The 14,067-nt window shown below is 41.3% G+C and overlaps 1 protein-coding gene across 1 annotated transcript in view; it reads right to left on the reverse strand.

Annotated features, from left to right (window-relative positions):
- Positions 1–687: 687 nt before the first annotated feature.
- LOC111246225 (lysosomal alpha-mannosidase-like) overlaps positions 688–14,067 on the reverse strand; it is an 89,709-nt gene continuing 76,329 nt past the window's right edge. Inside the window, exons 12-21 of the mRNA XM_086977797.1 lie at positions 13,027–13,096; positions 10,596–10,771; positions 10,035–10,209; positions 9,689–9,889; positions 6,117–6,343; positions 4,294–4,404; positions 3,925–4,099; positions 3,557–3,715; positions 2,052–2,261; positions 688–1,746 (exon numbers count right to left, since the gene is read on the reverse strand). Of these exons, the coding sequence (XP_086833923.1) occupies positions 1,549–1,746; positions 2,052–2,261; positions 3,557–3,715; positions 3,925–4,099; positions 4,294–4,404; positions 6,117–6,343; positions 9,689–9,889; positions 10,035–10,209; positions 10,596–10,771; positions 13,027–13,096 (1,702 nt within the window). The 3' untranslated portion in view covers positions 688–1,548. The remainder of the gene's footprint in view (positions 1,747–2,051; positions 2,262–3,556; positions 3,716–3,924; positions 4,100–4,293; positions 4,405–6,116; positions 6,344–9,688; positions 9,890–10,034; positions 10,210–10,595; positions 10,772–13,026; positions 13,097–14,067) is intronic.

A 14,067-nucleotide genomic window follows, 5' to 3' on the forward strand; every position in this document is an offset into this window, starting at 1 on the left:
AACTATCGGCTACAATAGTATAGATACAATAATAACAAGTAAGGAACAAGTACACGAACGATCTTAGGCGTATCGAGCAATTCATTGCCCCCTATTATCTTTGGTGTTAATTGTTCTCTACTAGACAAACGAGATAACAGGATCAAAGTAAAATTTACGCGCTATCTATCTATATATAAGCAGACCTACAGCCAATAGTTATCGCCTTCAATGTTAACCTATAATATGTGCCTACCGGCTCCCTTTCACTGTCATAATGCTAAATCCAGCATGATTTCTTCGACTGGATTATCGCAGGCGAAATAGGATGCAATAGAAGGAGCAAACGATACGATGCCACCTCGAGCAAGGTTTGGGAACCCGGAATATTATACAGTTACAATGAGGCTAGTTACTTCATTACGTTAACGTGAACTCCATTAGTTATTTCAGTATCTAGTCAGACTATCGGTTGTATCGGGATTTTCTAGATGCCCTTGACAACCGATTTGTCACTATCGAAATTTTTTGAGCTCTAGAGAGTAGAGGTGGTTATGTAACGTTTCGTGCTTCGGCCACGATCTATATTTGCCGAAGGAAACTACTGTTATTAAGCAATTTGTTCTGGACACTGGCCGTACATCAAAAATTGTTCCCCGCTAGTTACAACAAATATACTTTTTACCAATAAAAAATGACAGTGCATCCTACGGATAAATATACATTTATTTTTCATAAATATAACATCCGCTAAAGAAACAAAAGCGGTCATTCAATTTATTATTTAATGATTGTTTGGAACTAATCTTTCTGTCACGATCGTGGTTAGCATAACCGCATTGACGTTATTACAAACTCTGCCCGAAGTTTGGCGCTGACGTTCGCCTGTAACGGACTGACTAGCTTTCGCATGCTCTACCCTCGTTGTCGGCTTGACTGCCTACTCACTCATATTGCAGCTTTCCGTGTCTCTTTCCTGTTTGCGTTAGGCCTTTCCCACTTTGCGTCCTACAGTTGGAAGGATTTATGATTCGTCCCAAGTGAGAAACACCTCTTCATAAGACACGGGATCCATTTCAACATAATGACCGTGTCCCCTTTCGCTAAAATATAAAGTAGAGGTACAAACTTTTTTCACTTGGTTTTCAAAAATGCGTTTGGGTTTAGATGTCACTTTTGGTCATGATAGGTCGTTCTCCGTTAGTACATCTCATATGCATAAGTAACGCATGCCTTTTTTTTGTGATATTTTTTCCCGCGTAAAATCTTCATGTCTGATCTTCGTGTGAAATCATCACGCAGCCAAACCTGAGACTGTCGCTATTCGTTAATCCGTTTCTGTCAATTGCATTTTACATTTTTATTTTTTACAGTTTATTTCATTGATGGCTAATAATAATAATAATAATAGCAATTTTTAAATAAAATAAATTTTTCATTAACCAGGCCTTGTTGTCGATTCGATATTTGCATAAACTTGTAAAGTTACATTTTTCGTATAACCATCGGGTTGTTGATAAACGAAAAGTATTATTAACCGATTGCTTATTATAACTCGTTTCATCATTGTTAGTATGATGTTGTCAGAAGGAACGTCCGAATGTCACCGGGTAGCAAGACTTTCTGTAACTCGGTCTCAGCCGGTTGAGTCTTCGGCTCCACGGGCTCTTTGCTGTACCAATGAAAAGGTACGGAATCTCCTAAATACTGGTTAGCTGATAACACCGTCTCCTCCGCTGCGTACACCTGGATCGTCGTGAACAATCGCTGCGACATATCCGAAAACCAAGAAAATCAAACGGACAGATTGTTATGGTGGTTCTGGATTGCAAAACAGGAACGCCATATTATAGCCGATTCTAATCCTACTTGCCTTCACACGAGACCGAAGCCTTTCAATATCAATACTCGCAAAAAGCCTATTGTTCTTAATCATTGTCATTTTTTGTTTATTATCAACAGGGAACAACAATATAGTATAGACGCAGGTGCTGGCGGGTTCTGGCGACAGTCAACGGGTCCTTCTAAATCGTGTCCATTATGAATCATAAGCTATGATTCGATTGACTTACCGACAGATCGATCGTAACCGGCGGACCGGAGTCGTGCATGTATTCAATACGCACGAGAAGTTGTCGATTGTCTAGGGGCTCAACGGTGAGAATGTGTATGCTATCCGGCAACGAGCGTGTGATTCCCATAAAAATTGGGTTTCGCATTTCGGCCACGTGTTGTCCATCCGCGAAAAGCCGCAAGAAACTTAACACGGGTCTATAAACTTGCTGCAGTCAGAATATTCGATAGGAGTCAAGTAGTATTGAATGAAAAAACATTATTAGAACATACGTTCTAACTTAGCACATACACAGATCATGCAAGCTTACACAACGGATGTATACGTACCACTTCAAGGTAACATCAGTCATCTTTTTGTTCCTTTCATAACGACTAAGATTACTTCGCCACCTTCGGTTAGTTCTTGAGAACTTAAATCATCTTTTCCTTCGTAGTAATTGCTCTATTCAGACTTGTGTTGCTTTAATGTGCTCTAATTTCTGCAAATACGTTCACCTAGAAGCTAATATTTTGAGGGCAAATGGTTGGCTTTTACCTAAGTGAATAGCGTTGATTTTACAGCGAGATACACATTTACGGTCCAAAGTCAAAGCTTGTGTTTCTTTAAAGCTATTTCAGCTTTGCATAGCAGCATTGAAAGCTAATGTAACTGGTAATTCATCAATCGTAAGTAGCTAGATGCGTGGTACAATTCTAATGTCAGTGATTTAGGTGGAAAGATATTGATGCCGAAGATATCAAGACAAAAAGCCCACATGAACTTGTACGACTGATGAACTAGTCTGGAAGTCTTGAAAATCTTTTGGGCTAAATGAAGTTTCAAATTTAGGCTATCCATTAAGGCCGTTTTTGTACTGTGAGTTACGTATTGTAATTACGAACGCACTGCGTATGAAGGACCCCCATGCAAATCGCTACCCCATATTTTCAGTCCTTGTCCAATAAGGAACTTATCTAGCACATTCCATTTTTAATGAACGATGACCCGTCTAAACTGTTTAAGAAAGACTGAGGCACACTGTAATTGCCATGAGATAAAAGTTCGTGTACATTGTGACTCCCTTGGCTATGACCTAATGTGATGATGACAGTGGCCGCGAAAACGCAAAGCTCCAGTGTTAAATGCCAGCCAGTAATAAAGGAACAGATTTTTCTATACATTCCAAGTTTCTTTAGAGACTCCTAAACAGGTGGCATATAAGGCAGTGCAAGTATTGTCTTACGCCGATCTAGGAACCGTGGACGGAATTGAAAGTGCCAGTAAATTAGTGATGCCTTTACGATGACGCGATACAATTCTAGTTTTCGAGGTGTTGACCCTCATAGTACTTGCAATTATCCTCATCTTTTTTAACTCAAAAGTTATAAAGATTATTTCAAGTTGGACAGCTTTGAGTTGAATAGCCTAATATATGTAATCCTTTTTCTTTAAAGGATAAAAAACGAAATGTTTTTAAATAACGACATATATAAACATATTGAAGCCTAATTAATAGCCTACCCTGTTTGCCAGGTGCTTCATTCGGCGTTGAGCCCTGGCAATCTCGTCAAATGTTACATAGATCTTGCCTTTGGCGATCAGACCTTGTCGGTCGACCCCCAGCTCGTCTAAAGGTTCCTCGACCCCAAAGCCATCGTCGTACTGAAGGCGACGGTGCACCTGTAATGGAGCAGGAGTGGTTCATTATTTTAGAACGGGACTCCTTAGGGGACTATGTAGATGTGTGCTTACCGTGAAAAGACACAAACTCCAAACTAGTCTCCATAACTTCTGATTTAATTTAACGAAACGCAAATTTGTTTAGCCTAGTATTGTTCTATTAACTTTATTATAAAAACGTTTAGTGTCATATTGATTGTAGCACACACCATGAGTTCAAGCATTCCGTCCTTAAGGCTGCTGCCCCCCATTGGCCGATCGGGTACCATAGTCATTTGAATGTTCCTGCGTTTATCTTGCAGATGAATCCAGGACACGACAGGGTAGTAGTTCGAAGCTATCGGTTCGGTCAGGTTCTGATGCCAAGGACGAGGATTATTGCGGCTTATTGGCGAAACGGACGGAAAAACAACAAGTAAATGGCACATACAAAGTATACATGTGACCCCATCTATTAATGAGTTAGACATAATCATATATACATAGTGTACTTCACGTAGATTAACTAGTAGAAGTAACAACGAATCTATGTATATGTGAAAACGTGACAAATGAAGAAATACTTCGCTGTGACTTACATTCGCTTGATGTCCTGACGTCCGTTCGAGTCGGTGTAGAACTCGCCACGGTTGATTAGATTTGATTCGAAACGAAGTATGATCTCCTTACCAAAACTGCCTCGATCATCACTGCAATTTCGCGGTTCTCGTGTTAATATGACAACTACCCAAGGAGAAGATGTGTGTGTTTATATCTGTGTAGATGTGTGAATCTGTTAATTGATTCACCACGTCACCCGAAACAAAACAATCTTTCCTATGTATCGACTAGCGCGTTTTCTTGGAGTTTGCCTTACGAGTTAGCTGAAAGCTCTTTGTTTCGTTCTATTACGATAAAAGGAATCGTATGACAATGTTTTTCTCGAATATTGCTACGTCACCTATTTAATTTGCTTAGCCGCTGAAAACAGCGGCTTCGATTCGACTCCGGAAACTGGGGTTATGCCACACAGCATAAATTCACACTGGTGACAGTAGCAATGGCCATAGAAACCAAAGGTACCGTTAGTGGAGAGTGTGAAATTCCCGAGCAATTTCTGAAGCGCACGGCTCGACACGCAAATAGCAAGCAAGGAGACCCCCGCCCCTCTGAGTACCCGCTGCTTGTTCACTCTCCACGGGATCTGTAGGTGGCTTTGGCGCCTTCTCTCGGTTTGTAGGCTGCCTCGAACGTCGTCCATTACTGCCGTCCAGGTGGAGTTTCCATAATCCCTGTGCTTTCACCACCATTCTCCTGTCTCGTTAGCGTACAGGCACTTAACAGAGTCAAAGCGAGACTAAAAGACTTCTTCGTTTTGCCGAAAGATCTGCCTTGTCGAGGTCGACAGTGGCGGTCCTGTGATCGATTTATCGCTTTTTGGGGGAACCCGTTCACCGTTGTTTCTTATCTCCGTTTGCAGACTTCTTCGAATGCATCGTTTTGCTCACCAGACAACACGCCTGTATTGCCTGTCTCTGTGTATGCGTGGCTAATTTGCGGGATGGACGCTTCGGAACGTCCACGCCTGCCCTGTTCCTCTGCAGGGGCATGACGGCAGCTCGTAAAAGGTAAGACCAAAGGAATTTTGTCTTTTCATGTATGTGTATAGAATCATACCGAGTGCGAAAGGCGAAAATACAACTCCGCCATTTTGGTTTCTAGGAGCAAACGAATATGTATGTCCACATGCCTGCCCTATAGATGTGGGTGGAAAGAGAGAACGTTTTAAAGTTGTCTTGCTACGATCAAATCAAAATGCTTTTCTTATACTGAACTCATTCTAACCATATGAAGATGGTATACATCTTCCTTATGGGAGGTTTTTACGCATGTAACCTAGTCGACCCCTTACGAACTTGATGATATATCATATCCATATTCCCATAAGGTTGTTTTTGTATGGAATTTTTTAATCACATTATTCATACAAGTTCGCAGTTCCTTTGTTTTTACCAATATTATCCAAACAAGACAAACCATTATGATTATACAAGCAAGAGTCTGAGTAAAAATTTTGAGTGTCTGCTATGCTAAACTTGCTTGCTGGGTTTTTCTCTATAAAGCCGTACGCTCGACATAGAACGTGGTTATGAGCGTATCTATACACTCGGACTATACAACGTCAGATCCTATTTGCAGAAGATATCGGTGCCTTTGGACTGCACCTGATCGGCGACCATGGTCGTTTTAAAGGGGCTTTCGCCATTAGCAGGGCGCCCTATTTTCATACAGTGGAATACTAATGAAGAGCCTTGCGGTTATTATTTACTCCTACCTCACTAGGCAGCGCACCTTGTTCATATAGACAAAAAAATTAAACAGTTACTACAGTTAAGGCACTTACTCTAGTTAGGATACTCACTAGAATGGAATAGGTCCTACTGTCCAGTCAAATTCGATTCGATCCTCATTTCGATATAGTCGGATCACTTGAGTCGCCCATGAGTCAAAGACCTGATGGATTTCTTCCACCAAAGCGCCTTTGACGACACGGAATGGCACGTTGTGCGCCATATCGGTCGGATTATCCTCAAATGGATTAAACGCGTACGCTCCTGAGGGCTTTTCGACACTCCAGTTCATTGAGTACTGCAACGTAACAATTCAGATTTTAATTACTAGGCCTCGCCGACATCATATATATTTTTATATATATGTTATGGTCCTGACACCAGAAGGACTGACAGATTGATGGCTCTTTCTTGATTTGGTAGATGGTGGCGCATGACCATTCTTAGTTGGTGGAGTGATTTGCCGGATTAATCCTGATAACGAACGAGACTCTAACCTATTAAATAACACCCAGAATCTTCTCTTCGGTGAGGTTCTTTAAGGGGATCAAGTGTGTTTAACACTTGATAACAGAATAATAGCGGGTCTATAATGCCCTTAGGTGTTCGGGGCTGCACGCACGCTACATTGAAAGACAAAACGAGTTTCCCAGTCTTTAACGAAGCTGGTAATCTTTGAATGTTTTTTTTTTTAATGGGGCTAGGGGATGTGCAATTGTGCCCCCGGAACGAGGAATTTCCAGTGTTAAGTGCTAGTCATAGCCAGTACTCATTACGTCCTTGCATTTTGTACACGTCACTACTACCTATTGAATGGTTTAGTGAGGTCATCAGAGTAGACGGGCATGTACTTTGTACGTATCTATATTGCAATAAAGATCAAACTTGATCATTTAAATGAAGTAAAAGTCGTAACAAGGTTTCTGTAGGTGGGCCTGCGGAAGGATCATTATTGATTTAGGATCCGTTCACTGGCGTGAACGAATGGTCGTTGTATGATGTCTATGTCGTGAGCGCTTTCGAGTCGAACATGGCAGAGGCGTTTATAGCTCTACGTTACATATTATCGACCGAGAGTCGCATTCTCACTCGTTAGCAGAGTTAGGCGCGCGTTGCCGACAGTGTTTTTTCCACAAGGGAACAAGACTCAATATAGGGGAGCACTTAGTCCTTAAATCGAAGAAAAACATAGCAATTTGTGGAAATTGATGTGAAGCCGTGTGAACATTGTGTCTCTGAATAGAAATTTCGGTATAAATGCGCTTGCGTCTATGCTACATTTGTTTCAGTAGATATACACGTAAAATATGTCGTTATTATTTTCTATAAACCAGCAGCGTGCCGAATATAACGAATTAGCTCGGCCAATGTACGAGTGTGCTCAAAAATTAGGTACATATTTAAAGTTTTCATATATTGTTTAATGATGCGTGAACCATACTTGGCCCTACCCGTTCTTGGTGCGTATACAAAAATCTACTATAATAATAATAATAAATCACGATAATCTTTCTCTCCTATCGATTCTATGTCCCTTTGTCATCTTGCAACAATGAATCACATTCCCATAATTGTGTCACGGCTTGTACCGAACAAGTCGCGCTCTAGTTCGATAAGCTACGTACAGTCTGCCTACTTTGCAACTCTGCAGGCTATCTGGTCTGACCTAGTCCGACCTATATCACGCCAACGTAGGCTCGCACAAATAAATACAGGTGCGTATATTTCGATACGATCTGGATTCATGTCATTGCGATGGCTTCAGCGTCCCTTGGCAGCTTCGATGGGAGTATAGGTTATAGACTGCTATCTATGAAAAATATATGTGTATATATATATATATATAAAGAGAGTGCATCGAGGAAGGCGTCTGAATTGAACGGTTATCCAATGAAAAACTTAACAGTCGTACAATATGTACCTTACCAAGAGCTGAACCATGTGAATATAAGTAAAGCTGTAAATTCGATTCGGTAAATAGGGATGTGGTTAGGAAAGATAAGCAAACGTAAAATTTATGTAAACCGAGGCGCGTAATTAATCTTGTTCTAGCTAATATGGACGTTCGCATAATGAAAATATTATTGGCATAACATACCCATTTTTACAGCCCATTTTACACTACTCATTTTACAGCTTAAGGTTTGAAAATTATCAAAGAAGCATTAACAGAATAAATGTACAGTTACTCTAAACCTTGCCAAAGGCTCGGATTAAAAGTGAATTAACACAAAATCGATTTCTCTTACGCAGACGAACATTAGCCCTGCAAGAGTATATCTGCATGTGGTCTAAAAATAAGCAGACCTGTCTAGTGTAACCCCCTTGAAGAGTTAAAGATTTTACATTGTCTGCAGCATACTCAAGCAGCACTTTCGAGATAAAAGCGACTGCTAAGCAGATAAGTCGCAGTTAATTACAAGGCGCTTAGCGTCCGCCTAAGGGTGCACATTGACTGTGAACCCACAACCATAGACCGTACGATAGCGTTCCTGCTGCTCTATTCTGTCAGTGTGCGTTCATGGTTTCGACGTACCCCGCACATGTACATGACGTCAGTGTAAAAAATGCAACTCCACGAAGTGAAGCCTATGGACAGAGTCGCTCGTAAGGCATGTAACCAACTTTATTTATTGTTACGGCTTTTAACTAGACTCGTGTTGCGTTTCGTTCGTATCCTTAGCGTCTGCTGGGTATATAACTCTATTGGCCTTTGCGTCCGACACCACTGTTAGAGGGGGCATTGGGCGCCTGTTAGCCCCCTAACCCGGCGGGCATCGTGTCTACTCCCGCCATCTAACATACATGCATCTAACCTGTGTCCTACCTAAAGCTTGCAGACAAAACGTGTTTCCGTTGAAACCATTCCTCCTTTTGTGGCAATATTGTTGTGAAAACAAGGCTGGCTTCTGCAATAAGCACTATATTGCTAACATTCCCCACAGTCAACGTCTTTTTTACCATCCATGCGGATGAAACATCTTGGTAATATGTACCGAAGCCGGGTGGTCTACTATGTACAGCTACGGATCATGGAACGCGGTGGGCGTCAGCGAAATACGTAAGCGATGGCAAGAAATGTCATAACGTACAGGATACAAAGAAAGAAAAGCAGAATCAAACGGTAGAATGAACGGAAAGAATAAGCCGTGGCAAAGCTTACTATCTCGCGCCTAATGTAAATACAACGTAAAGGATTTTCCTCGATTGTATTAGCAATTGGGTGTGGAAAGGTAGAGATTTTGGGGCCTGATTCTGGGAAGCAATGGCGATTAAGTTCAAGTCGAATGCAGTTTTATAACTTTTTGCCTCGTACAACTTTTTACTGTAGTGTATTCTTTGGTCAGGAATAAAATAACACATTTTTGAGAAATAATGGCGATCATCACAGTTTTATAAGAAAACAAAATTATATCTTTCAAGTATCCGATATGTAAACCCTTAAGCATTACTTCAGATAGGAGACAAAATGTGACTATGCCCAGAGTTTGTTAGCCCTCCCTCTAGTAGACAAATATTGCACTATCACAGGGATTGTGACCTAACGGTCATCGCAATGAGTAGAGACGATAACTGTTATTAGTTTCGATCCATTGTATGCTTGGAATAAAAGGCTGATTGATAACTTTATATTACAACCAACCTGGTAGGCATAATATTTCCAGATAGATTGTCGGAAAGGCATCTGCGTATTAAGACGCTTCAGAACGACCGTGCTTATCAGTCCCTTGGTGGGATCTACGATCAACTTGTAGAATTCATTTTCTATCGAGTATTCATCCAAATCAACCGGCAGTAGCACAGAATCACCGGAGTCTCGTACGCCTCCTTCAACCGCTTCCACCTGTAATCCATGCACATGTGAAAGAAACTTACATCCGCAGCTCCTACATATACATGTTTAGTTATGTGACGCAAGTATGTAACATGATTTAAATAATAGGCCTTCAGCTGATGTCGTGCAACGATAATAGAACGCATAAAGGTACCTTGTAGACCCGAGCACCCATAGGCGGAGCCTGTATCGGGAAGACCAGGCTCTGACGGGCGACCGAACGGCGTTCGGGAATCCGAATAGTACCGTCATCTACGGGAACCATTTGCAACGGAACAGCGCGTCGAGGTTGTTCCAAAACTTGGTAGCCTGCATGTTCCACAGGCAGCCTGTCAGAAGCGACACATGAACAAGGGTGAAAATCATCCTAAATCTTAAGCTAACCCCCGTATACGTACCCGCACTGAGCTAAGAAAGGTCAAGGTAACGGTACACCTAGCATTAGGAAGACATTGCTTCTCTAACCTCATCTGCCTGGATTGGTGCTATTCATAACGATTACTGTGACAGAAGTGCGCTTGAGTTTACGCACATTATCGATAGCCCGTACAGCCCTGAGCACAGCGGTCCCAATGTTCTACTCGGCCACAAGAAATCTCATAAGGGGGTTGAGGATGGACAGACAGGTAGGCATGCAAATATTTTAGCAAAACTGAGTAAGTTAACCGTTTTGCAGTTTGCAGTTTTACCGTTTTTTGTTTAACCACAGTCCTACCTAGCATAGGTCTTCAATGGTTTCGTGTACGGGTTGTAGACAATGAGATAATAATCCTTCGCCTTCTCTGACACGTCGCAGGCGCTCACGTTCAACCACGGACAAAATGAAAATCGAACAAGGGTACTATCGGAATCAGGATCGAGCAGATTTTGGAATGCTTCACTCATCTGAGCCTGGAACAAAGATCAAGATTCAGTAGGACGCACTGTTTGAGCAAATGTGTTTTTCTAATGTATTTTATGACCCTAATTTACAGAAAACATGTAGAAAAATATTTTCTGTCATTAAATTACGAAACTTTTCTGCCGTGTGAGCGAGTATATTATAGGATGTTTGCTACAAAGAAAGTCCGCATTACTTCGACCGTACAGAATAGGAAGTCTGGCAGATCTGAGTAATTTCATGTTATAATTCAGTATGATAAACTCGTTTATTATTTGAAGTCCACCTATTGTCAATTGACGCACATGGCTTCTAGATAATTAGCTTATTAATTAAACGCAATTGTAACGCAAATTCAGCCCATCGGTACTATCGTGTTTAAACTTGTGTATCAGCTCAATGCAGATGTACTTTCACTGCCTGCAATCGTTAGTGCTTCAGAGAAGAGTTACATAAAAAAGAAAAGTGGTATTTGGACGAAGTAAGGCACATCACGGCGACCTCTTGCAATTTGGAGAGATCAAGACTATTAGTTTTCGTTTTTCCAAAGTTCCGTCCTCCTGCGAGAACGAGTCGTAGATACGCCTGACGACAAGCCGCTACCTTGACTCAACATCGAGAGATTGTAAGCCGTATGTTAAGAAGCGTTGTTCTTATTCGATTAGGTAGATTATTGGGTAGCAGATTTGTCACATGAAGCAATGGCATAAGCAAACTTCTGTGTACGGGGCGGTCACTTGTTGTGTAGGCAGACGTGTTCAACAAAATTATCTTCTTAAAAGCTCGTTAGTTCTATATAATAGCGTGGGCCGTATATACTTCTATCTTATTTTATATGAAGACGTTTATTATAACAATTTCGATCGTCGTTTGACCTGATTCGATTCGACTCGATCATACTTTCAGCATCTCGATGAGGACGACCATCCGCTGATAGGGAAACAGTGTAATCTACAGACCTGAACACGGGTCTAATATGCACTAATAAAATGTAGGGTTTGAAAACGGATCATATAGTTTGTATAATCTACTACCCATCAATACCTTACGTTTATTGGTATGAGTCACTTCGAATTTGGGTATATACCTAAACAGTAAACATGTGTGGGAATTTTGAATATAGCACATATATTTTATATGTAGTTCTCGTAGTTTCATTGATGAATGGGCCTATAAAATTCTAAAAGAACATTCAAAACGTATGTCATCCATTAGCTAATAATATTCCCGAATTCGACGGCATATTCGACCTGATTCGAACATCCAGCGGCGGTCTTGAAATCAAAAACTATTGTCATCTCGGGATGGACCGTTTATGTTTAGATGCAAAGCAGAAAACCAGTATTACGAAATCCCCATTAGGAAAGCTTGCCATCAAAACCCTTGGCAAGACTGGCAAATAGAGGGCAACTGAGCGATTACGTCGCGCATCTTCGTCCCAATGAAACCAAAGCGTTCGTTAACGTATCGAATTAGTGTCTAATTCTTCCTTTTCATAGGTGCTGGGAAAAGGGTACCCATCAAGCTTGAAGGCCGAATAAAAAGGTCGCAGTTGTCCTTTTATGTCGCCGCTTCAATCAAGTCCGTACCTGCGAGAACCCACCAGACTGGTCGAAGGGACCACTGTCGACTCAGGTGCGGAACCTGAACAGTTTGTTTCGGGGTTCACAAGAGAAGACGAGCGAATGAATTCACGATGAAGTGGGGTAGATGATCCGAGAAAAAGGAAAATTCAATCGAACTAATGGTGGTGCTAGTTACTAGAAATATGGTAATTACAAGCAGAACCCATTTATTCCTTTTGCAGATTCTGTTGTAGGCGCATTTCTATGTGGTCACTCGTTACGAAATTCAGTGGGGGTGTGCTATGATAAGTAGATAGTTTGACCGATATTGATTGTTTGCCACTAACTATTAGGGTGTGGGAGAAGATGCAAATGAGTGGTGCGCTTGTTAGCTTAGAACATTAGGTTCCGCCCATTTGTACCCATTAGCGGTTAATTTAGCTAAAGCTGGTAAGTCCAAACAATATGATTCAAACAGTTGATATCATCGATCCCGAAAGCAACCACAACCAGTAAATAAATCTTCTTAGGGATGCATCCTTTTGAACCGCACATACGATTATAGAATTATCATTTCTTAATGAGATAAATAGTTGCGGAAGATAACACTTCTTTTTTATGAAACTCTTCCTCTCTTAGATGTTTCCTACATCGATAAACGATAACTTAACTAAGCGTAATTATCGCGTATGGGTACGTACCTCGCACTGTTTAGTTCCGACCAGGGTCATCCGCACGTAATCTTCGACCACATGTTGTTTTTCTGTTCCTCTGAAAATAATAAGTGGCTTGTGTCACTTGTAATTGAAACAGGAAAAGGCATAAGTGCATTAAAGTTTCTGAACACCTCACAACAGCTCTCAGCGGCTGTAAGATAGCCTGAATGCCAATGTAGCGAGCGCTCCTATCAACAGAGTCCTTTCATTTTTACGTACATTTTCAATACAACATACATGGGCGGCACAGTATTACATTTTGTCTATTACGCCATATTTGCGCTGGTAGGTTCGAAATTTTACGATATAGAACCTTTCGCTAAAACACCCACGTACACATTATTGCTAGGCAAAATTATACAGTTATTACTGCATGCCACGTCTATGACGTCCTGCAAATTTAGCACAATCGAATTAGACGTCAGCACTCCTCGCCACTACATGACACATGCGGTGCAGTAAGACATGAGAGAAACCTCTGGGAGTCTTTCCTCTCGTTTCGACCGATGATTGACGGAATGAGTCGCTTTCTGGCGTATACCGTCAGAGTGATTGTCGGCGATGCCAATTTCGTTGATATCTGAGTCTTCAGCGACTAAGCAATATCCATTGCGTTTGGTTCCGTTCACTCAGATATACGCCTACATGTTCCGATATTTTTCCCAGTCAATTCAAATTTTCGTGCACGTTTTTCCCACCGATACAGAAGTTCGTGCCCTTACGTGTGCCGAGCCCGCTCTGCATAGTATCAGACTTCGTCGCTAAAGTTCGCAAGATCGATTATTTCCTTTAGGTATGTAGTATACGTATTTAGTAAACGCACGCGTTACCTACAATCTGTAATTGTATGATCCCGTAAGCCGGCTAGGCCGAAAGCAATACGTCTTTATCAATGGTCAGTTTCGTCTGCGTAAACGAACAACCGTATGTCTGATGGCGAGAGAAACATTGATGTTTAACATGAGCTCTGCAAGAACTAGCAGCAAAAATATTTCCTTAAGAGCTATGTGTCTTATAAGAAAAACC

Source organism: Varroa destructor, unplaced genomic scaffold, assembly GCF_002443255.2.
Source record: "Varroa destructor unplaced genomic scaffold, Vdes_3.0 BEIS01000001.1, whole genome shotgun sequence".
NCBI lineage: Eukaryota > Metazoa > Arthropoda > Arachnida > Mesostigmata > Varroidae > Varroa > Varroa destructor.